Raw genomic sequence first — 25014 nt, 5'->3', positions numbered from 1 at the left:
TGCGTGGGTTTCCTCCGGGTGCTCCGGTTTCCTCCACTGTCCAAAGATGTGCAGGTCAGGTGAATTGGCCATGCTAAATTGCCCGTAGTGTTAGGTAAAGGAAAGAAGTCACAGCACGAGTCATCTAAAAGTCCCAGAAGATTTGCCTCAATGCAGGACAAAGTATAAATCACAAAACCACACTGTAATGTAATGTAATGTAATCTTTCAAGGGGGTTGGAATATAACAGTGGGGAAGTCTTACTGCAACTGTACAAGGTGCCGTGGAGACCACATCTGGAGTACAGTGAGTAGTTTTGGTCCCTTTATTTGAGGAAATACATCATTTCGTTGCAGGCAGTTCAGAAAAGGTTCACGAGAATGATCCCTAATATGGAGAGATTGTCTTATGAGAAAGGACCATACAGGTTGGAACTCTACTCACTGGAGCCTATAAGAATATGGCGATCTCATTGAAACCTGTTTGATTATTAAGGGGCTTGACACGGTAAATGCTGAGAAAACGTTTCTCCGTGGGGGAAAGACTAGGACCAGAGGGTATAGTCTCAGGGTGAAGGGGTGCAAATTTATGAGTTAAGAAGGAATTTCTTCCCTCAGAGGGTGTAAATCTTTGGGACTCCTTACCACAGAGAGCTGTGGGGCAGAGACCTTGTTTATATTTAAGGCTGAGGTAGATAGATTCATGATCAGTCGGGGAATTAAAGGTTCCAAGGAAAGGGCAAGAAAGTAGACATGAAGAATGTCGAATCAATCATGATCCTATTGAATGGTAGAGCAGGCTGGAGGGGCCGAGTGGCCTTCTCCTGTTCATATTTCTTATAACTGTCTGGTCTAGGTTCTGTAATGTATTGCTCTAAGAGACAATTCCTGATGTACTCTACAAACTAATCTTCCATTACCCTTGCCCATCTGATGTGTTCAGTTAATATGCAGATTAAAATCGCCCAGAACAACTGTAGTGCCCTCCTTACATGATTCCATTATTTTGTGATTTATACGTTGTCCTACATTGAGGCAAATCTTCTGGGACTTTTAGATGACTCGCACTGTGACTTCTTTCCCTTCCTATTAATTATTTTTGCTCAAACTGATTCCACATCACAATCTATTGCACTTATATCACTACGCACCACTGCACTGATACCAGCCTTTATTAGCAAAGCTACCCCACCTCCATGTAGAAAGTGAGCACTGCAGATGTTGGAGATCAGAGTCAAAAAGCTCTGAAGAGCTTATACTCAAAACATCGACTCTCCTGTTCAGATGCTGCCTAACCAGCTATGTTTTTCCAGCACCACACTTTCTATCCCACCTCCCTTTCATTATTGCCTATTCTTCCAGAATGTTGAATACTGAGTTCTCAGTGTTAGTCACCCTGCAACTACATATCTCTAACAGCTATCAAGTCACATTCTATTTGTGCTGTTAACTCATCTACCTTTTTGCAAAACCTGTGTACAGTCAATAAAGAGCCTTAAGGTTTGACTTTATAACTATCATTGCTTACTCTGGTTCTCAATTTCTGCTGCATTCTTTTGTTTACTATATTTTTGATTCCTCCCTATCACGCTTTGAATTTAAAAAACAGCTTTTCAAAGGAAGGGGAATGGAAATCTGAAACTCTCTCCCCTTAAGACTGGGAGAGTTTGGAAATTTGGTGCTTTCAAAATTGAGATAGATCGGATTTTTTTGGACTGGCAAGGTCAACAATAGGTTAAAAAGCAAAGGCAGTCACATGGATTCGAGGGTAGATCAGCCATGTTGGACTTGGCAGACAGAACTGAGGGTCTGAATAGCTTCCTCTTGTGCCTTACACATGGAGGCAGGTTCAATTCTGATACTCGGGAGGGCATCAAGTTAATTACTCAACGTTAATTACTCAAGAAGCAACGTACAGGGCCACAAGGGAAAGATAGGGGATTGGTAAGAAGCTAAAATGCCAGTACAAGCATGATGGGCCAAACAGCCTCTTTCTGCACTGTAACAGTACTGTGATATTACTGTTTCTGGTCTTCATAGGAATTGCATTGGCCGCAGCCCTGAGGCAATCCCATGTATCCCCCAGCAAAAACACTTGGGCTGACCTCAGCAGAAGATACAAGGAAAATCAAGAAGCTTCCATTCATTAGAAGTTAAAGGACTTTGACTGGAAACCATATTAAAACTGAAGGAGGTCTGAAGATCCTGGGGAAAGTGATTGTAACGAGGTCAGCAGGGTGAACCTTATAGAATGTGAGTTCCCTGATTGGGGCTGTTAACGTAATCTAATCAGAGAGCCTGGCTGACAGATATAAACAGGAATGCCAGAGGTTCTGTTCACTCTGAGAGCTGGCTCTGAGTCATAGCGGCATACAGAACGGAAACAGACCCTTCTGTCCAACTTGTCTGTTCTGGGAACACTTGATCAGTGACCAGGACTTTCCACATGGAAACAAAGGGTGATTTCATGATGGGATACCGGCCTCTGTAGAGTTATTTCAGAAACATGCTTATTTTTTAAAAATTCCCCACCCACTATTATGAATATTCTAGTATAATCATGTGCGGTAAAAGTAAACATTTTAACACTTACTGTGACACTGACTCCAAGGCTTCCATCTATCTTGGTCAGCTCCACAGAATATCTGTCTCCTGGTTTCAACTCCTGTGGCATCTGCAATGTTTCAGTACCATTTTGTTAATTAAATCACAAAGTATTGGCTGTAATTGCCTGTCACACTAAAATAATTTTTCTCCTATGTGTATTAATAAGCCAAGAAAGTTACATAGAACATAGAATAGTACAGCACAGTACAAGTCCTTTGGCCCTCGATGTTGTGCCAGGGAGTTATCCTGCTCTAAAATCAGATAACCTACATAACCTTCATTGTGTTATCTTCCATGTGCCTATCCAAGAGTCGCTGAAATGTCCCTAATGAATCTGATTCAACTACCACTGCTGGCATTGCATTCCATGCACTCACCACTCTCTGAGTAAAGAACCTACCTCTGACATCTCCCCTAAACCTTCCTCCAATTACCATGAAATATATCCATTATACATTACATGCTATTAACTTCTACCAACCTCTCTGACATTTTAAAGTCATTAGGGGAGGGAAAGTGATTTATGTCAGTAGCACTTACTGAGTAGTATTTATTGAGATATTAGACAACTTGCCTGCTGACTGCAATGGTAGAAACTGCTCCACATCACCTATTTCCACTGCATTCAATGTCAATCAGAAACAATTCCTCCATAAATTATAATGTCAAGAGTCCTGGAGCAACAAGTGCTTGTGGGAGGGAGAGGTAGGATTCACTGAAATTACATTGGCAGTGGGGTGATTTCAGGCAATGGGAAGACAGCATTTTTGCAAGGTTTGTGAAGGTTTGTAGCTCAGGTTGAGGTTTCAGGTGTAGGTTTGCTCGCTGAGCTGTAGGTTTGATATCCTGACGCTTCATTACCTGGCTAGGTAACATCAGTGGCGACCTCCAAGTGAAGCGAAGCTGTTCTCTCCTGCTTTCTATTTATATGTTTGTCCTGGATGGGGTTCCAGGCGTTTGTGGTGATGTCATTTCCTGTTCGTTTTCTGAGCGGTTGATAGATGGTATCTAGATCTATGTGTTTGTTTATGGCGTTGTGGTTGGAGTGCCAGGCCTCTAGGAATTCTCTGGCATGTCTTTGCTTAGCCTGTCCCAGGATAGATGTGTTGTCCCAGTCGAAATGGTGCTTTTTTTCCTCCATGTGTAGGGCTACGAGGGAGAGAGAGTCGTGTCTTTTTGTGGCTAGCTGGTGTTCGTGTATCCTGGTGGCCAACCTTCTTCCTGTTTGTCCTACGTAGTGTTTGTGGCTGTCCTTGCATGGAATTTTGTAGATGAAAGTCCATCTACCGGACTAGATAAACAGGAAGAAAGTTAGCCACCAGGATACACGAACACCAGCTAGCCACAAAAAGACTCGACCCTCTCTCCCTCGTAGCCCTACACACAGATGAAAAAACCCACCATTTCGACTGGGGCAACACATCTATCCTGGGACAGGCTAAGCAAAGACATGCCAGAGAATTCCTAGAGGCCTGGCACTCCAACCACAATGCCATAAACAAACGCATAGATCTAGATGCCATCTATCAACCCCTCAGAAAACGAACAGGAAATGACATCACCATAAACCCCCGGAAGCCCATCCAGGAGAAAGATATAAATAGAAAGCAGGAGACAACAGCTTCGCTTCACTTGGAGGTCGCCACTGATGATGTTACCTAGCCAGGTAATGAAACGTCTGGATATCAAACCTACAGCTCAGCGAGCAAACCTACACCCTAGACAGCATTTAATTTGCTGAGAGGGCAATATCGGGGTCCTTGCGGGCGAGTCCGAACAGAATACGATCTAGATGGAGCATTAGTTCAACCTGCAGTGGCTTCAAGAATTCGGTTAATTAAAAACAAAATGTGCCTTGTATTTGCAGTTATTAATAAGTTACTGCCTTAAAATATTCAAAAGCTCTATCTCCAGGTTCAGGAGAAAGTGAGGACTGCAGATGCTGGAGGTCAGAGTCGAGAGTGTGGTGCTGGAAAAGCACAGCAGGTCAGGCAGCATCCAAGGAGCAGGAGAGTCGACGTTTCGGACACAAGCCCCAAGAAGGGGTCCTGCCTGAAATGTCGATTCTCCTGCTCCTTGGATGTTGCCCGACCTGCTGCACTTTACCAGCAACACACTGACTATGACTTCAGCACAGCTCAACAAGTGAGGACACTCCATGAAAATTCAATTCCGCAAATAAACATGATTCTTGGTTTCTTTGCGCAATTGTTTTTTTTTTCAGTTCTACGGTGCATTGAGAAAACGACATCTCAAGTACTGTGTGGAAGGCAGTAAATGCATTGGAAGAGGTTCAGAGGAGGCTTACTAGATTAATAGCTGCAATGTTGGACTGTCTTATGGGGATGGGTTAAACAGACTGGTCTTGTTCCCACTGGAGTTTGGAAGAGTGAGGGTGATTGATATTTGTAGGATCCCGAAAGGTCTTGGCAAGCTAGGCATGGAAAGGCTATTGTGTTGAGTCAAGAGCTACAGGGCTCTGTCTTCACTAGAGGGAGTAACTCTGAATCTCTTCGATGGACCTCCTGAGTGAGTCTTGCCTGACTAGTTACCATTAGTGTTGGTTTGCACGTCATTTAGTCCAGCACAATGTCGCTTGTGCTCCCTTAGGCACCACTGAAAACAGCAGTTGACCTCTTTTGGTTTTGGCTGGTGGTATTATTGGCTGGAAAAATGTCAGCGAGGAAAGCTACATGGACACCAAGATCTCTCTGTTCATCTAAACTACCAAGAATCTTACCATTAACCCAGTACTCTGCATTGCTGCTGATCCTTCCAAAGTAAATAACCTCACACTTTTCCACATTAAACTCCATTGCTACCTCTCAGCCCAGCTCTGCAGCTTATCTGTGTTCTTCTGTAACCTACAACATCCATCAACAATATCAACAACTCCACCAACCTTAGTGTCATCTGCAAATTTATTAACCCATCCTTCTAAGCCCTCATCCAGGTCATTTATAAAAATGACAAACAGCAGTGGCACCAAAACAGATCCTTGCGGTACCCCACTAGTAACTGAACTCCAGGATGAATATTTCCCATCAACCACCACCTTCTGTCTTCTTTCAGCTCACCAATTTCTGACCCAAACCGCTAAATCACCCTCAATCCCATGCCTCCGTATTTTGTGCAATAGCCAACCGTGGGGAACCTTATCAAATGTCTTACTGAAATCCATATACATCACAGCAACTGCTTTACCCTCATCCACCTGCTTGTTCACCTTCTCAAAGAACTCAATAAGGTTTGTGAGGCACGACCTACCCTTCACAAAACCATGTTGACTATCCCTAATCAACTTATTCCTTTCAAGATGATTATAAATCCCATCTCTTATAACCTTGTCCAACACTTTATCCACAACCAAAGTAAGGCTCACTGGTCTATAATTGCCAGGGTTGTCTCTACTCCCATTCTTGAACAAGGGAACAGCATTTGTTATCCTCCAGTCTTCCAGCACTATTCCCGTAGACAATGATGACATGAAGATCAAAACCAAAGGCTCTGCAGGTGAGAGGACTTGAGATACAAAGTGAGGTCCTACTTCTTTTTCCTAGGATGATGACGTCAGCGTGTACGAGGGGGCATAACTACAAATTTGAGGGGTGATAGATTTAAGACAGGTGTCAGAGGCAGGTTCTTTACGCAGAGAGTGGTAAGGGCGTGGAATGCCCTACCTGCTAATGTAGTCAACTCAGCCACATTAGGGAGATTTAAACAATCCTTTGATAAGCACATGGATGATTTTGGGATAGTGTAGAGGGACGAGCTGAGAATAGTTCACTGGTCGGCGCAACATCGAGGGCTGAAGGGCCTGTTCTGGGCTGTATTGCTCTATGTTCCTGTCGTTGGATGGCCTCCCCAGCAGACAAAATCACATCAGATGGTGACTGAAACACCTGGAATGGTCTCTGGTTCAGGTCCCAAATGCTGGGTGCACAGCCTCACCTGGCGGTCTGTACTATGATGAGCCTTCCTGCTGTACTTGCCCCATTCCTCTGAACATCACTGGCTAGTAGAAGTGACTAACTCCACTAACGTGCGACATCAAAAGTTGAACAAGGCACTTCCGTGTTTCACGTTCAGGCATCACCTTTGAGGGCTGACATGAGGGCAAGTTTCTTCGCAGAGCTCTGCCTCAGAATGCAGTAGTGATGGGGGTCCTTTAATATTTATAAGGTGGAGCTAGATGGATTCTTGCTGGCAAGGGGAAGGCTGTGGTGTAGCGGTAATGAGACTGGACTGACAATCCAGTACCTCAGCTTAATGTTCTGATGACTCGGGCTTGAATCCTACCATGCCAACTGGTGAAATTTGATTCCAATAAATAAAGAGTCAGAAATAAAATGCTAGTCTAATAGTGACCATGTGGCTACCCGTGAATTTGTTACCAAAACCCACTGGGTGGCACGTGGTTAGCACTGCTGCCTCACAGCACCACTGTCCCAGGTTCGATTCCACCCTCAGGCGACTGTCTGTGTGGGGTTTGCACATTCTCCCAGCGTCTGCATGGGTTTCCTCTGGGTGCTCTGGTTTCCTCCCACTGATCAAAAACGTGCCGGTTAAGTGGATTGGCCACGCTAAATTGCCCTCTATTGCCCAGGGATGTGCAGGCTGGGTGGATTAGCTGTGGTAAATGTGGGGTTACGAGGATGAATTTGTTTTCAGTGGGATGCTCTGCAGAGGGTCAGTGAAGAGTCTATGGGTCAAATAGTTTCCATCTGCACTATACAGATTCTATGATCTTGTTCACTAATGCTCTTTAAGGAAGGAAATCTGCTGTCCTTACCTGTCCTGGCCTACATATGACCCCACACTCACAGTGATATGTTTGACTCTTAACTGCCCTCTGGGCAAATAGGAGTGAGCAGGAAATGCAGACTGAGATGGCATGTCAATGTGGAATTTGGTACACAAACAGATCTTTCTGCAAAGCAGACGTGAAGGGTGAAAATACCTAATTCTGTTCTAACTTGTACTGCATCTCCCTGATAGCCTTTTGTTAGCCCATGTAATAAGGGTTACGGAATCAGTATTTGAGACGTAGCTCAACTGTGACCTAATTAAATGGAGGCAGAACAGGTTTGAATGGCTGAATGGCCGCCTCCTGGTCTGATATTCCAACATGACATTAAACGAGAGAGATAATGTCAATCAGCATTTAACAGACATGTCTAACGCTGCACAGAGGCACTGATTTGATGCGGAATTGACTGCAGTAACAATTGCGACCTCCTTACTGCTCACAATGGGCAGAACTGAGACATTGTTCTGTGGCATTAGCAAAAATTGGATCAAAAACTGCACACCCACTGAAAAGCCTGGGGAAACAAAGGAAATGGGACTCTATGCTCACCAACCTTAAATTTACCATCCGTCACAGCAAATGAACAGCCAATCAAATATTGGCATGTGCACAAAATTAGAAAAGAACAGTCTTCGATTTTAACCTGAAGGTATTCCTTTACTTTGGTTAGTTGAGCTGGGTTTACCTTCTTTTTCACAAAATGAATGTGGTCAGATGGCCCACCCATCACTGGAGTCACCTCAGGAGCACACACTTCATGATTGAGGCCTTGTTCTCTTGCAGACGAGTTACCATGCCGACGGTGCTGTGAGCTCACTGAGCTACTGACTTTACTTCTTAAATTTGCAGCGCCCATCCAAGTAGTCTTGTGTGGGTCTAAGTCACAGGGTCAACACATTAGTAAGTGGCAGAAACAATCCTGCTATGAGTAAAGCCTTTTACTCATGAACACAATGGCTTTCACCTCTGGCTCTACTATGTTAAAGCTGCAGACATTACATGTGTAAGGTAACTGTAACTAAAATTTAATATTGCAACTTTAAATTGGATCTGACATATTATTATTATCACAGAATCTTGCAGACCATTTGGCCCATTGTCTCTGTACTAGCTCTCTGAAGATTCCATTCCTCTATCTTTTATTTCCTCAAATCTTATTGCATGTTGATTTTTAATATTCACCCTCATCCTTTTTAAATGTTACTTCATTTACTTTTCTCTGCTTTACTGCGGGACAGAAAATGTGTCTCTTACACTCTCCCTTCAATCTATATGGATGATGATTCTAAGATAGTTTCCACTTTCTCCCTGCAAGTCTTAAAAAAAAATCAATAGAGAGTTCAAGGGGTTTTGTCATCCTAAGACATGGTGCTTTAAACATTCTTCCTCATTGGTTGTAAAACACACAATAAAAGTCATCAAATTGCAAGGTGATAACAAACAAAAAGATGGAGTGTCATGGCAGTGGTAATGCCACGACTGGTAACGCCGAAATCCAGCCTAACATTCTGGGGCCATAAGGTCAAATCTCTCCATGTCAGATAGTGAAATTTGAAGTCAGTACAAACCTTGAATTGGAAACTAGTCTGTTGGTGAATGTGTTGTCATGGTCACAAAAGCCTATCTGGCTCACTACTGCCCTTTAGGGGAATATCTGCCAACCATATTAGGTCTGGCTTGTTTGTGACTCCAGACCCACAGCACTGCGGTTGATTCTTAGTTGCCTACTGGATAATTAGAAAGGGGTTGTAAATGTTAGCCTAATCGGCACCTCCACCACTGCTTCTCACCAAAGGTTATCCATTGCACAAGCACGGCAAGAGGGTGTTTGTTCTCTCGCTGGTTACAGCAAAAAACAAAAAGCACAAATACCTTTTGGCTGAGAGATGATGAGTGTTACTTCATCGGGGGCGTTCTGTAGAATCTCCGCTGCAGTTCTGAAAGTGACCCCCTCCAGGCTCTCTTTATTCACTGAGATCAGACGTCCTCCTGCAAGAGTCACAAAGGGGAAAATAATTTGAACAGAGAAGAGTGGAATTTGATGACAAAACGCTTTCAAGAATTGGTGGTCACCTTCTTTAACACGTCCATCTTTGTCTGCTGGGCCTCCTGGTGTGATTGATGTAATAAAGATCCCCAGGTCTAATTTCCCAGTGCGCTCTCCTCCAACAATCTGAAATCCTGCAAAGAAGGGCAGAGTTAGGATCTGGAATGCACTGGCTGGAACTGTAGTGAAAGGCAACTTCAACTGAGAAATTCAAGAGAGAACTGGATGACTATTTGGACAGAAATGGTGCATGGGATGTGAGAATATTGGCACTCAGTAAAAGAAACAGAAAGAGGGCCAAGTGGACTCCTTCCACACCATTACAATTTTGAGGATTCTGTAAATCTGATGCTCCGTATACATTTACTCCCTCAGTTCTTCCTGGGTTCTCCCCTGTGCCTAGTGGCATATGAGACCGACAAAGCACACACTTACATTTGTTTCCAGGGCTAGTTTTTTCCCAGAACAGTTCGGCACCCTGTCACCACATGCTGTAGTCAAGCCTGACTGATTAAGAGAGTCACTCAATCTTCTACATACAGGTAAATAACCTGCTGTGATCACGTTATGAATGCTATCTTTGGCCAGCCAATCCCACCATGAAAGTCAAACCTGGACCTTTGGCTCAGAGACAGAGAAATGACGCAATGCATTGCAAATTTTCCTCACTCGCTTATTACAACTTATTCACTTCACCGCATCAACATTTCTCAAGCATTTCTCAGACTTAGAGAAAAGGACTGAGAGGAGGACACAGTTAACGTATTGAGTCCAGTGACCCTTTGTCAGAATCGAGTCACCAGACTCAAAACATTAACTCTGTCTTTCTCTCTCCATAATGCTGCTACACCTACTCAGTTTCTCCAGCAATTTCTGTTTTTTGGCTTGACCTTGTTTGGTTTTCCCAGCCGGGCAGAAACAGCGGGTGAGAAATTGAACCTCAGCTCCTAAGCCTCGGAAGAAAAGCTTTGGCCTTCTACCCCACAGCCCCAAGGAGTCTACCACAGCTTTACCTCAGACTGGGCAGCCCTCTCAAACTTCCCCACAGCCCATTACCCAAGTACCTTATCTATCCTGCCGTCAGTCCCCAGAGTCAAAAAGTGTGGCGCTGGAAAAGCACAGTCGGTCAGGCAGTATCTGAGGAGCAGAAGAGTCGATGTTTCAAGAATAAGCTCTTCATCAGGAATATGCTCGAAACGCCGACTCCCCTGCTCCTCGGCTGCTGCTGGACTGGCTGTGCTTTTCCAGCCCTACACCCTCCGACTCTGATCTCCAGAATCTGCAGTCCCCACTTTCTCCCAGTCAGTCCTCAGTGGCAGCCTCCTGCTGCTCGATAATCTGTTTCTCTTTGAACTGGAGCCCAGTGAGATCAACCTAGACAGTCCCTGACAATTAAAATCTCTTGACTCCCATAGTACAAAGATTACAATCATTTGTCATTCACCTCACCGCTTTTGTACCAGCTCCCCAGTCCATCCTCATGAATTAAAATCAGGCCTTTCATATCTCTCCTATCTTTCACATGACCAGAACCAAGCAATGACTCTTCATTAAACCTTACCATTTAGGAGCAAGTAGCTTGAGACTAACCTCTGAATATTTTATTACCTCAGAAAATGTTTCATTATTTCACACAGAGTAAAATTGGTTGGAGATTTTTTTAGAAATCCTTTACATGGGATAGAGTCAAAGAGGTGTACAGCACAGACACATAACCTTCAGTCCAACTGATATATCCTAAATAATCTCGTCCCATTTGCCAGCATTTGGCCCATATCCCTCTAAAACCTTTCATATACCCATCCAGGTGCCTTTTAAACATTGTAATGTACCAGTCTCCAACACTTCCTCTGGCAGCTCATTCCATACACGCACCGCCCTCTGAATGAAAATGTTGCCCCTTAGGTCCCTTTTAAGTCTTTCCCCTTCCATCTTAAATCTATGCCCTCTAGTTTTGAACTCCCCCACCCTGGGGAATAGACCTTGCCTATTTATCCTATTCATGCCCCTCATGTTTTTATAAACCTCTATAACGTCACCCCTCAGCCTCTGACGCTCTAGGGAAAACAGCCCTAACCTGTTCAGCCTCTCCCTATTGCTCAAAACCACTAACCCTGGCAACATCCTTGTAAATCTTTTCCGAATCCTTTCAAGTTTCACAACATCTTTCCGATAGGAAGGAGACTAGAATTGCACGCAATATTCCAACAGTGGCCTAACCAATGTCCTGTACAGCCGCAACATGACCTCCTAACTCCTATACTCAATGCTCTGACCAATAAAAGCAAGGGTACTAGATGTCTTCTTTCCTACCCTATCTACCTGCGATTCCACTTGCAAGGAGCTATGAATCTGAACTCCAAGGTCTTTCTGATTGTTCAACAATTAGCTTGAGACTCACCTCCAAATATTATTAATTCCGAAAATGTTTCATTAAAACACGGCTGGAGGCTTTTTAAAAATCCTTTTTACGGGTTGTTGGCTGTTAAGGCTCACCCAAACTGCTGTGAGTCTGGAGTCACATGTAAGCCAGAGCAGGTAAGAACAACAGATTCACTCCCCTCCTCAACTGTCTCCCCCTCCCGCTTTTAAGGAATCTACTTTTGTGCCCTGATGACTCCTCCTTTGATTCAGTTTGGAGTTTTAACTTGTGAAACTATATAATGCTGAAGGAATTAGATGAATGCAATTTGTTGTAACCTGCACATATTTAACAGAAGAAACAACTCTCCGAAGCATCAGAGGCTGAGAGGTGACTTTATAGAGATTTATAAAATCATAAACCAAACAGGTCTTTAAAGTGGGACAATGTCGCAAGACATGGATGTAATCCGAAAGAAGGAGGGCAATTAAGGCTCACACATCACTATGAATCTGAAGCCACATAAAAGCCAGACCAGGTAAGAAGAGCAGATTGCCTTCCCTGAAGGGGCATTTGTGAACTAGACTGCATTTTTGCAAAAGTTGATGAATGCTTCAGCACATAGACCAGCTTTCAATTCCAGATTTAATTAACTGCATTTAAACTTCACCAGCTGACTTGGTGGGATTTGAACTCATCCCTGCAGAGAATTAACTGGATTACTAGCCCAATGATATTACCTGAATGCCACCATTTCCCCAGGTCCCTGTGTACTGAGGGGAATAATTAAAAGGGGTCACATTTTTAAGCCAAGGGTTGTGAATCACACTTGGAGTGCTTGAATCTTGACAGGTTGAGCAGCACAGTGCATAATCTGCAATGCAGTCTCTCAACTCAACCATGACTTTCAATAAATCAGTCAGGAGCCTGATGGCAAATATTTCTTCACAGACCTTTCCCTGTGGGTACAGAAAGGGTTAGGCTACACAAGAGACAAACCCATGCACATTACATACCACTTCCTGTATAATTTATTGGTTTTCGTGAAAATATATTTATTGTTTGTACTGGATATGTTGAGACAAATAGTTATAAATCGGATCTGGCCTCCAGAGAGACCTAAGCAACAGTTAATCAATTTAGTCATAGACTAATTTACCCAAAGGCTTAGAGGTGAAGTCATTACACTTGAAAGGCTTCAATGAAGGAAAAATGTACTTAACTTGTCACTGTTTAAAATAAACAGCAATCTCAAGGAAAAATGATTGCACGTTTATATTAAACTGTTGATTGGCTTCCTACCACGTAGAATATCTGACCAGTGCTGTCTCTGATTGGGAAAGGTTTACTCTAATTCTTAAATTAATGATATGCCTTCAAAACCGAAACAAATCCTATGCAATGATCGATCATGTTCCATTCTAATTACGACGAGGTGTCGTTTGCTTTTTATGTTTATGGAATGAAGAAGAACAGATCCTGGAGATGATTAATTTTTCTTGATGAGTGGTGTTCGCCTGGAGGACATGAATATAATGTTAGGGACAAAACAGTTCCAAAATTAAAGGAGTCTTATCGTCACTTTGTCAGACTTTTTGTTCAGGGGATCAGGGGATTACTGGCTAGGCCAGTTTACTGTCCATCCCTAAGTGCCCTGGAGAAAGTGCTGATGAATTGCCTATTTGAACTGCTACAGTCTATGTGTTGAAGGGATACTCAGAGCACTAGTAGGGAAGGAATTGCAGGATTTTGACCCAACAGTCTCTGAGGAATGTAGTTCATATCTGTAAATGCTTGCAGTGAGGCAATAAACTTCACAAGATCAGAAAGAACTGTTGATGCTGTAAATCAGAAACAAAAACAGAAATTGCTAGAAAAGCTCAGCAGGTCTGGCAGTATCTCTGGAGAGAAATCAGAGGTAACATTTCAGGTAGAGTGGCCCTTCCTCAGAACTCATTGTTTACTCAACAAGATTCTTCTAATTAGACCAGAAAGGTGTCCTCATTCACATTATAGCACTTCGGGCTTAAAAGCAGCTACACACAATACACAGGAAGCAATTGCACATCTTCTTAACCAATCAGTCTCCAATGTTTGAAATAGTGCACAGTTTGAACAGGGCTGTCTAATGTAAAATGGTGAATTCAACAGAAATTTGGAGAAAGGCAAGAGTGGATTGGAATAAGAGAGAGAGAAATGGGAAATAGGTTTTTTTAAAGCAATATAATCTGCAGTTCCCCCATAGCTGAAGGAATGAGATTTCTTATGACATTTGATTCCATAAGGTTATATTTTAAACTGTCTGCCTTAATTCAAGGTAATTCAAGAATGTGGTGGATGCCAGGACATTGAGTAAATTTAAGGTGGAGATTGACAGATTTTTAATTAGTAATGGGTTGAAGGTCATGAGGAATGGGCAGGGAAGGTGGAGTTGAGGCTGAGAGAGGATGAACCAGGATTGTATTAAATGGCAGAATAGGGGCTGAATTGCTCCAGGTTCAGATGTCCTTATGTAAATCTTTGTGGTAAATTTGGCTCATATCTACCCCTCGCTATTCACTGATATGCATGCTCAGCCAGCAAGAAGATAATATTTTCATGAAGGTTATGTTAGAGCAGCATAACCCGGTTTGCAACTTTTGGAGTTCTGCATTTTAATGTGTGCCTGCCCTTGCCTGAATTTCTTGCATCATTTATGCATAAATAAGAGCTGGTGGGAGCAACATTATTTTAACAGTAATCTTTAGGCCAATAGGAAAATCTGATAAATAAGATGAAGGTCAATTATTTAACATACCAAAACCAACTTTGGGATCTTTCTTCAGAGTCACAAAGACAATCTCCCTCTCAGGTATAGTCATCTCAGTGTCCAGTTTGTTTTCGGATGCCCCTGTGAATAAAAGGTACTTGTGAGATGCCAGAAAGAAAACAACACCGACATTGCTATATGTTAATTAAAACTGAATAGGTTAAGCCCAGCTTAATACTCTCGGGGGCAAGGTTTCAAATCCCATCACGGCCAATGGCGAAATTTTAATTCATTAAAAATCTGGGGGAAAGGGAAGCTTTTCTGATGGTGACCATGTCACTGTCAATTGGCATAAAAACATTTACCCGGCCTGGATCCAAATGAACAGCAATATGGTTGACTCTTAACTGCCCGCTGGGTATAAACGTTGGGTGGTAAATGCTGGCCTGGCCAGTGATGCCCACATCCTATGTGTGAGTAGTTAAGAAAAAGAATCAATAATCGAAGATACCTCAATTCTGGTCTTTTGTGTGTCTTCCATTTCCACTGATTTACCTTTCAACCGTCTGGATCTCCACTCTCCAACTCCCTCCTCCCTTTTCGGCTGTTCTTCAAATCTACTTCTGCACCCTGCTGTCTCCTTCCCTGATTCAGTACCTGCCTTTGCTCTGCAATATGTTATAATGCTAAAAGCATGAGATGAACGCAAGTCTTTGTAGCCTTGACATTTTTACAGAAGAAACTACTCCCACCACTAACAGGCCTTCAAAGTGGGACAATGTCAGAAGGCACAGATGTAATCACACAGAAGTTGATACTGAGACATAGAATGAGACATTGGAATCATGTGGCTAACACCTCAGTCAAACTGCTGGGTTTTAACAAGTACAGATGTCCCCCGTATCTGTGGGTGATATGTTCCAAGACCTACCGTTGATGCACGAAACCACAGATAGTGGCAAACCCTATCATTTAAACGGGATATTTACCTCTCCGGCAGCCCCCTGGAACTATTTCTGGAATGTTCCATGTAATATTTTCGGGCTGCGGTAAACTGCGGGTAACTCAAATCGCAGAAATCGAATCCGTGGATTCAGGAGTCTACTGTATCTTAAAATACAAACAAAATATTGGAGAGGTGTAAAGATGAAATCTAGAGTTTGGGGACCCCCCCACTCCTCCAGGGAAGACAGTGTTCACCACCGGGAAAGCACTTATGACTGGGAATGCACAAGGTTGTTGAACTAGAAGAGAGCAGATATCTCAGAGGATTGTCAAGTTAGGGAAAATTACAACGAGAGGGAGAGTTAAAAGTATGAAAATGAGGATGACAATCTTAAAATCAAGATATTCGACTGGGAGACACTGTAGGTCAGCGAGTGCAGGGGTGAGACAGGAGTAGCAAGAGGTGCAAGTTAAGATGCAGGCAACTGAATTTTGGACTGCCTCAAGATTTTACAGAGGGTAGATTGAGGAAACCAGCAAAGTCATATTGGACTAGTCAAGAAAAGCAGCCCGATAATTCAATAACAATGGAGCAATTGAGAGACAGTAGACCATGAGACCATAAGACATAAGCGCAGAATTAGGCCATTCAGCACAGAGTCTGCCCTGCTGTTCAATCATGGCTGATATGTTTCCCATTCTCCTGCCTTCTCCTCTTAACCTTTAATCCTCCTACTAATCAAGAACTTATCTATCTCTGTCTTCAATCCACTCAACGACTTAGCCTCCACAGACTCCTTCAGCAATTAATACCAAAGATTTACTTCTGGCTGAAGAAATTTGGCATGGTGGCTCAGTGGTTAGCACTGCTGCCTCACAGCGCCAGGGACCCCGTTTTGATTTCCAGCCTTAGGTGACTTGTCTGTGTAGCGTTTGCACATTCTCCCTGCATCTGCGTGAGTTTCTTCTCACAATCCAAAGATGTGCAGGTTAGGTGAATTGCCCATAGCGTTAGGTGCATTAGTCAGGGGTAAATATGGTGGGTCTGGGTGGGTTTTCTCTTCAGAGGGTTGGTGTGGACTTGTTGGGCCAAACAGCCTGTTTCCATACTGAAGGGAATCTAATCTAATCTCAATTCTAAAGTGTTGTCCCTTCATTCTGAGGCTGTGCCCTCAGGTCCTCGTCTCTCCTACTAATGGAAACATCTTTGCCATGTCCGCTCTATTAATGGATAATGAAGCCAGGGGACAGCACATAGAGGAGAGATAGGAGCATCCAACGGTACACCCTTGGGGGAAGAACAGAGCTAACAGTATGGGAATAGGAAGAGAAGATCTTACAAATGACATAAAACACTATACTGCTCTGGAGTTGTGAAGAAGAGTCACACTGTAGTATATACTCTGTTTTTCTCCCCACAGATACTGCCAGACCTGTTGAGTTTCTCCAGCATTCCCTGTGTTTTTTTGCAAGTGATTATCTGGCTATAATTTGATAGATATAAATGCAACCAAGTGAGAGTAAAGTCACCCACAATGAAACAGGATGGTATAGTCAACTATGTCAAAGGCTAGAGCCAATTCCAGAAGGACAAGGAGGCAGAGATAGTTTACTTTTGTCACGGTCTCATGGGATGGCATGTGGGTGTGAGTGCAGGTACAAATAGTGAACAGGACTCAATATGAATTAGAGTATGGTACAGCCAAGGTTTTGTTGGTGTTAGCTGAAAATGTGTTGCTGGAAAAGCGCAGCAGGTCAGGCAGCATCCAAGGAGCAGGAGAATCGATGTTTCGGGCATGAGCCCTGCTTCAGATTCCTGAAGAATGGCTCATGCCCGAAACGTCAATTCTCCTGCTCCTTGGATGCTGCCTGACCTGCTGCGCTTTTCCAGCAACACATTTTCAGCTCTGATCTCCAGCATCTGCAGTCCTCACTTTCTCCTTTTGTTGGTGCTAAGCAGAGTGAGGTAATGTTCCCTCAAAGTCACGTAGCCAGGCAAAAAACTTAAAGTTCCCACCTAGACCCTTGTAAGTTACGTGCAAAAATATTTTAAAATGTTGCTGCCCATAATCTATAGCCCGTGAACTCAATAAAGATAATCATAGGGTATGTTCAGATTAAGATGGAAGGCCAGCCAGGTGAGCTTTAACATAGTTGAGACAGAAACAAACGGTCACATTTCACTTCTAATGGAAGGTCAGCAATGTGAAGCATACATAAACTCCAGTTCTCCCTTTCCACAGGTGCTGTCAGACTTGCTGAGTTTCTCCAACACTTTCTGCTTTTATTTCCGGTCTCAGTATTTTATTTTTCTGTTGGAGTAGTCAAGTTTGGAGTCATTAGAAATTTGAAGAATGTAGGGCACTTCCAAAAATGAGCAAAATTTGCAGCTGGATCACAAGTTACACCCAGTGGGGAGACTTCAGTTTCCTCTCTTTAGATGATTTTGCCAGGGCCAAGCTGTAGATGGGAAATAGGATGGGAACTTACTCTTTAAGTAAGGGTCATTCTGGTGCACTAGATATAAAAGATAATTGCCTGCATGGGATATAGTGCAGGGCCCTTGTAGAGGTTACAATATCCCACACTTTATGTGCTACAGTCTACATCGATATCCACTGGATGGGATAATTTTGCATGTTATAATAACTCTTTCTGGAGACAGGCACAATGACAAACAATCGTCAACTATATCCCATTTTAAGTTCGCATCCTGTACCAATTTGATTCATGACGTGCAACCTTTAAAATATTCAGAATGTTTCCAGCATTTATAAAAAGAACATTACAAAATTGTTCTAGAGCATATTAGAACATAGAACATAGAGTAGTACAGCACAGTACAGGCACTTCGGCCCTTGATGCTGTGCCTGCCTTTTACCCTACTCTAAGATCAGATGAACCTACATACCCTTCATTTCACTATCATCCATGAGCTTATCGCTTTGTGTCTTTAATGTATCTGAATCTACTACCACTGCTGGCAGTGTATTTCACACACCCACCACTCTCTGTGTAAAGAACCTACCTCTGACATCTCCCCTAAACCTTCCTCCAATCACCTTAAAATTATGCCCCCTCGTGATAGCCATTTCCACCATGGGAAAAAGTCTCTGCCTATCCACTCTATCTATGCCGCTCATCATCTTGCACACCTCTACCAAGTCGCCTCTCATCGTTCTTCGCTCCAATCAGAAAAGCCCTAACTCGCTCAATCTTTCTTCAGACAACATGCCCTCCAGTCCAGGCAACATTCTGGTAAATCTCCTCTGCACCCTCCCTAAAGCTTCCACATCCTTTCTATAATGAGGCGACCAGAACTGAACACAATATTCCAAGTGTGGTCGAAACAGGGCTTTGTAAAGCTGCAGCATAAACTGCGGCTCTTAAACCCAATCCCCCTGCTAATGAATGCCAACACACCATACGCCTTCTTATCAACCTGGGTAGCAACTTTGAGGGATCTGTGGACGTGGTTCCACAAGATCCCTCTGTTCCTCCACACAGCCAAGAATCTTGCCTTTAACCCTGTATTCTGCATTCAAATTTGACCTTCCAAAATGAAGCACTGCACACTTTTCCAGGTTGACCACCATCTGCCGCTTATCAGCCCAGCTCTGCATTGCGTCAGTGTTCCATTGCAACCGACAACAGCCCTTTACACTATCCACAACTCCACCAACCTTCATGTCATCGGCAAACTTATTAACCCACCCTTCCACTTCCTCATCCAAGTCATTTATAAAACTCACAAAGAGCAGAGGTCCCAGAACAGATTGCTGCGGAACATCACTGGTCACCAAGCTCCAGGCTGAATACTTTCCATCTACTACCACCCTCTGTCTTCTATGGGCCAGCCAATTCTGTATCCAGACAGCCAAATTTTCCTGTATCCTCTGCCTCCTTACTTTCTGAATGATTCCATATTGAGAACATGGGCATTCTGCTGATGGACACTCGCAATGAGACTCTGTTCCTGGAACAGTTCATAAAATGGCCTCACCTTCCCTCCTCAACAGGAGTTGGGTTTAATAAAAAAATTCCTTTTGTACACACAGAATCTCTCTTCTGAACTTACCAGTCACATCACTTTGACCTGGAGTCACATTCTGCAGATCCAAGTATCGACACCTTTCTCTCGAAGAGGTGAGAATTTCAGATTGAGGGACATCAGCTGTTCTGCTGCAAGAGAAAAAGAGCTTCCATTAACTTGGACTCTTACACAGTGAGCACGTGTTCAGGCCAAACCAGGGACCATCCAGTGGTGAAGTGTTGCTTCTCCTAAAAGACCAAGCATTGCTCAAATTTCTGATAATCATGGCAATCTGTATAAATTGCTAATGCTTTACCTACAAGTTCCTACAGTGAGATTAGATGGATTGGCCATGCTAAATTGTCCATAGAGTCCTTCGGTCCAACTTGTCCATGCTGACCAGATATCCCAACCCAATCTAGTCCCACCTGCCAGCACCTGGCCCATATCCCTCCAAACCTTTTCTATAACCATCCAAATGCCTTTTAAATATTGCAATTGTACAAGCCTCCACCACTTCCTCTGGCAGCTCATTCCACACACGTACCACCCTCTGTGTGAAAAAAATTGCTCCTGAGGTCTCTTTTATATCTTTCCCCTCTCATCCTAAACCTATGCCTTTTAGTTCTGGACTCTCCCGCCCCAGGGAAAAGACTCTGTCTATTTATCCTATCCATGCCCCTCATGATTTTCTAAACCTCTATAAGGTCACCCCTCAGCCTCCGACGCTCTAGGGAAAACAGCCCCAGCCTGTTCAGCCTCTCCCTATAGCTCAAATCCTCCAACCCTGGCAACATCCTTGTAAATCTTTAGTGTCTAGGTGGATTAGTGACGGGAAATGCAGAGCTACAGGGGAAGGGGTTGAGAATGGGCTGGATGTGCTTCAGATGTGGACTCAGTGGGCCGAATGGCCTGCTTCCACACTAGGGATTTTAAGATTCTATGATTTTACAGCTTCTCAGAATATGGGTTGACCCTCATGAGGGTGGGTGAGGCCAAAGAGTTGCATGTAAGTCCAGTCTCATTATCCGTCAACCCTTAATTAAGGGTCTAGAGATATTTTGGGGTCATTATTGTGGTATTACCCTAGCTGTCACTGCAAGTAACTTTATTAAAGGTCTTTGGGGTCTTCCCAAATCCAAATCCCTGCCCACCAGCCAACCCTCAGCCGTCTCTCCTGCCACCCTGACCTCTCACCTATATGTTACCTAAACCCCTCACCAAACCCTTCTCTCTTCTCTCCATCACTCTTACCCTTCAAGCACTGCCACCTTAACAACTTCTTTCCCTACCACTCTTACCCTCACCTACCTGACACCTTCATCCCCTTCTCCCATCTGCCACCCTAAACCCCTCACCCACCACCACCCAAATCCCTCTCTCCCTGCAACCTTTGTCCCTCTCCCACCTGCCACCCTAAACCCCTCACCCATCACCACCAAACCCCCTCTCCCTGCAATCTTTATCCCTCTCCCAACTGCCACCCTAAACCCCTCACCCATCACCACCCAAACCCCTCACCCATCACCACCCAAACCCCTCTCTCCCTGCAACCTTTGTCCCTCTCCCACCTGACACCCTAAACCCCTTCACCCATCACCACCCAAACCCCTCTCTCCCTATGACCTTTGTCCCTCTCCCACCTGACACCCTCATCTCACTTGAACCTCATGTATTTTTCTTATGAGATGTTAACGAGGCCTTTAACCTTCAGAATACAGCTGCAACAAGGGGTTGTGATTTCCAAGTTGACTCTCTCCGTTTTACTGGCTGTGATGTTACCTGAGCAGCTCTCAGCTCCTTCGCAACAGGAGGCACTTGACCAGGACAGAACGAACCAAAAGATTAACGTGATCAGTTTCACTCTAAGTACATTTGGAAATAGGGCTTCCAACCCGATTGGAATTTCTCAGTCAATATCTCCGAAAGTGACTCAGCGTTATATTTTAATGAAACAAAGAACTGCAGAAGATGAAGATAGAGTCAGAGAGTCCTACAGCACGGAGACAGGCCCTTTGACCCAAACTGGTCCATGCTGACCAAAATGTCCGTTCACACTAACTCCAGTTCCCTGCACTTGGCCCATATCCTTCTAAACATTTCTTATCCATGTACTTGTCCAAATATCTTTTACATGTTGTTAATGTGTCAACCTCAACCACTTCCGTTGGCAGCTCATTCCATATGCGTACCACCCTCTGTGCAAAAACGTTGCCCTCAGGTTCCCTTTTATTCTTTGCCCCTCTAACCTTAAACAGATGCCCTCTAGTCCTCGATTCCCCAACCCTGGGAAAATGACTGAGTGCATTCACCCTATCCATGCCTTTCATGATCTTATACACCTCTATAAGGTCCCCCCTCAGTCTCCTACACTCTAAAGAAACAAGTCTTCGCTTGTCCAACCTCTTCCTACAACTCAGACCATTGAGTCTTGGCAATATCCTTGCAAATTTCTGCTGCACTCTTTCCAGTTTGATGCCAAACTTTCAAAACTGAACACAATACTCCAAGTGCGACCTCACTAATGCCCTGTATGACTCAACATAACTTCCCAACTTCTATACTCAATGCTGTGACTGATGAAGGCCAGTGTGCCAAAAGCCTTCTTTCCTGCCCTGTCTATCTGTGACTCTACTTTCAGAAAACTGTGAACCTGGACTCCAAGATCCCTTTGTTCCATCACATTCCTTAAGGCCCTACAATTCATGAAAAAACTCCTACCTTGATTTGACTTTCCAAATAGGAGTACCTCACACTTTTTTACATTAAACTCCATTTGCCATTTCTCAGCTCACCTCCCTAGCTGATCAAGGTCCTGCTGCAATTTAGAACATTGAACATTATAGCGCAGTACAGGCCCTTCAGCCTCGATGTTGTGCTGACCTGTGAAAAGAATTTGAAGCCCAACAAACCTACACTATTCCATTTTCATCCATATGTCTATCCAATGACCATTTAAATGCCTTAATGTTGGCGAGTCTACTGCTGTTGCAGGCAGTGCGTTCCACGCCCCGACTACTCACTGAGTAAAGAAATCCCTCTGACATCTGTCCTATATCTAATACCCCTCAATTAAAAGCTATGTCCCCTCGTGCAAGCCATCACCAGCTGAGGAAAAAGGCTCTCACTGTCCACATTATCTAACCCTCTGATTATCTTACATGTCTCAATGAAGTCATCTCTCAACCTCCTTCTCTCGAATGAAAACAGCTTCAAATCCCTCAGCCTTTCCTCATAAGACCTTCCCTCCATATCAGGCAACATCCTAGTAAGTCTCCTCTGAACTCTTTCCAAAGCTTCCACATCCTTCCGATATTGCGGTGACCAGACTGCATGCAATATTCCAAGTGCAGCCACACCAGAGTTTTGTACAATTGCAGCATGACCTCATGGTTCCGAAACTCAATCCCTCTCTTTATAGAAGCTGACACAACGTATGCCTTCTTAACAACCCTATCAACCTGGGTGGCAGCTTTCAGGGATCGATGTACATGGACACTGAGATCTTTCTAGTCATCTACACTACCAAGAATCGTACCATTAGCCCAGTACTCTGCATTACTTTTACTCCTTCCAAAGTAAATCACCTCACACTTTTTTTGCATTAAACCCGATTTGCCACCTCTTAGCCCAGCTCTGCAGCTTAGCTATGTTTCTCTGTAACCTACAGCATCCTTCAGCAACATCCACAACTCCACTGACCTTAATGTCATCCGCAAATTTACTAACACATCCTTCTTAGCCCTCATCTAGGTCATTTATAAAATGACAAACAGCAGTGGCCCCAAAACAGATATTTTCAGTACACCATAAGTAACTGAACTCCAGGATGAACATTTCCCATCAACCACCACCACCTTCTGTCTTCCTTCAGCTGGCCAATTTCTGATCCAAGCCACTAAATCACCCTCAATCCCATGCCTCCGTATTTTGTGCAATAGCCTACTGTGGGGAGCCTTATCAAACACCTTACTGAAATCCACATACCACATCAACAGCTTTACCCTCATCCATCTGTTTGGTCACCTTCTCAAAGAACTCAATAAGGTTTGTGAAGCATGACCTACCCTTCATAAAACCAACTTATTCCTTTCTAGATGATTATAAATCCTATCTCTTGTAACCTTTTCCAACACTTTACCCACAACCGAAGTAAGGCTCACTGGTCTATAATTACCAGGGTTGTCTCTACTCCTTGAACAAGGTGACAACATTTGCTATCCTCCAGTCTTCTGGCACTATTCCTGTAGACAATGACGACATAAAGATCTAAGCCAAAAGCTCTACAATCTCCTCCCTGGCTTCCCAGAGAATCTGAGGATAAATACCACTTGACTCAGGGGACTTAGCTATTTTCACACTTTCCAGAATTGCTAAAGCTTCCTCCTTGTTAACCTCAATCCCGTCTAGTCTAGATGCCTATATTTCAGTATTCTCCTTGACAACATTGTGTTTTTCCAGTGTGAATACTGACTAAAAATGTTCATTTAGCACTTCCCCTATCTCCTCTGACTCCTTGTCCAATTTTCCACCACTATCCTTGATTGGCCTTAATCTTACTCCAGTCATTCATTTATTCCTGATATACCTATGGAAAACCTTAGGGTTTCCCTTGATCCCTATCCGCCAATGACTTCTCATGTCCCCTCCTGGCCCTACTTAGCTCTCTCTTTAGGTCTTTCCTGCCTAACTTGTAACCCTTAAGCGCCCTAACTCAGCCATCACATCTCATCCTAACATAAGCCTCCTTCTTCCTCTTGACAAGAATTCAACTTTCTTGGTAAACCATGGCTCCCTCACTCGATCACTTCCTCCCTGCCTGACAGGTACATATCTATCAAAGATCTGCAGTAGCTATTCCTTGAATAAGCTCCACATTTCAAGATGTGCATCCCCTGCAGTTTTCTTCACCATGCTATGCATCCTAAGTCGTGCCTACTCGCATCATAATTGCCTTTCCCCAAGTTATATCTCTTTCCATGCGGTGTATACCTATCTCTTTTCATCGCTAAAGTAAAAATAACCAAATTGTGGTCACTATCACCAAAATGTTCACCTACCTCCAAATCTAACACCTCGCCAGGTATATTAGCCAATACCAAATCTAATGTGGCCTCGCCCCTTGTTGGCCTGTCTACACACTGTGTCAGGAAACTGTGCTGCACACACTGGACAAAAACTGACACATCTAAAGTACTTGAACTATTGTGTTCCCAGTCAATATTTGGAAAGTTAAAGTCCCTCATAACAACTACCCTATCACTCTCGCTCCTATTGACGACCATTTTTGCTATCCTTTCCTCTACATCCTCTCGCAAGTTTTGAGAAGATTTGTAGCTCAGGTTGAGGCTTGCTCGCTAAGCTGGAAGGTTTGTTTTCAGACGTTTCATCACCATACTAGGTAACTTCCTCAGTGAGCCTCTGAATGAGGCACTGGTGGTGTAGCCTGCTTTCTATAATATGTTTGACTTTCCAAGGGTTG

The 25014-nt window shown here is 43.7% G+C and overlaps 1 protein-coding gene across 12 annotated transcripts in view; it reads right to left on the bottom strand.

Annotated features, from left to right (window-relative positions):
- The window catches only part of ptpn20 (protein tyrosine phosphatase non-receptor type 20), a 440815-nt gene that overhangs the window by 198220 nt on the left and 217581 nt on the right, over positions 1–25014 (bottom strand). For all 12 annotated transcript variants that reach the window (XM_087982468.1, XM_087982474.1, XM_087982476.1 and 9 more), the window contains 6 exons: positions 19578–19681; positions 14603–14695; positions 9470–9577; positions 9269–9385; positions 8082–8272; positions 2573–2653 (listed from right to left, as the gene is read on the bottom strand). In XM_087982468.1, coding sequence (XP_087838594.1) covers positions 2573–2653; positions 8082–8272; positions 9269–9385; positions 9470–9577; positions 14603–14695; positions 19578–19681 — 694 coding nt within the window. The remainder of the gene's footprint in view (positions 1–2572; positions 2654–8081; positions 8273–9268; positions 9386–9469; positions 9578–14602; positions 14696–19577; positions 19682–25014) is intronic.

This window comes from Chiloscyllium plagiosum, unplaced genomic scaffold (assembly GCF_037043375.1).
Source record: "Chiloscyllium plagiosum isolate Xiang-an unplaced genomic scaffold, Cpla_swu_hap1 HiC_scaffold_43, whole genome shotgun sequence".
Taxonomy (NCBI): domain Eukaryota; kingdom Metazoa; phylum Chordata; class Chondrichthyes; order Orectolobiformes; family Hemiscylliidae; genus Chiloscyllium; species Chiloscyllium plagiosum.
Note: the sequence above shows the minus strand (reverse complement) of the source record. Positions and strands in the feature narration are given on the sequence as shown.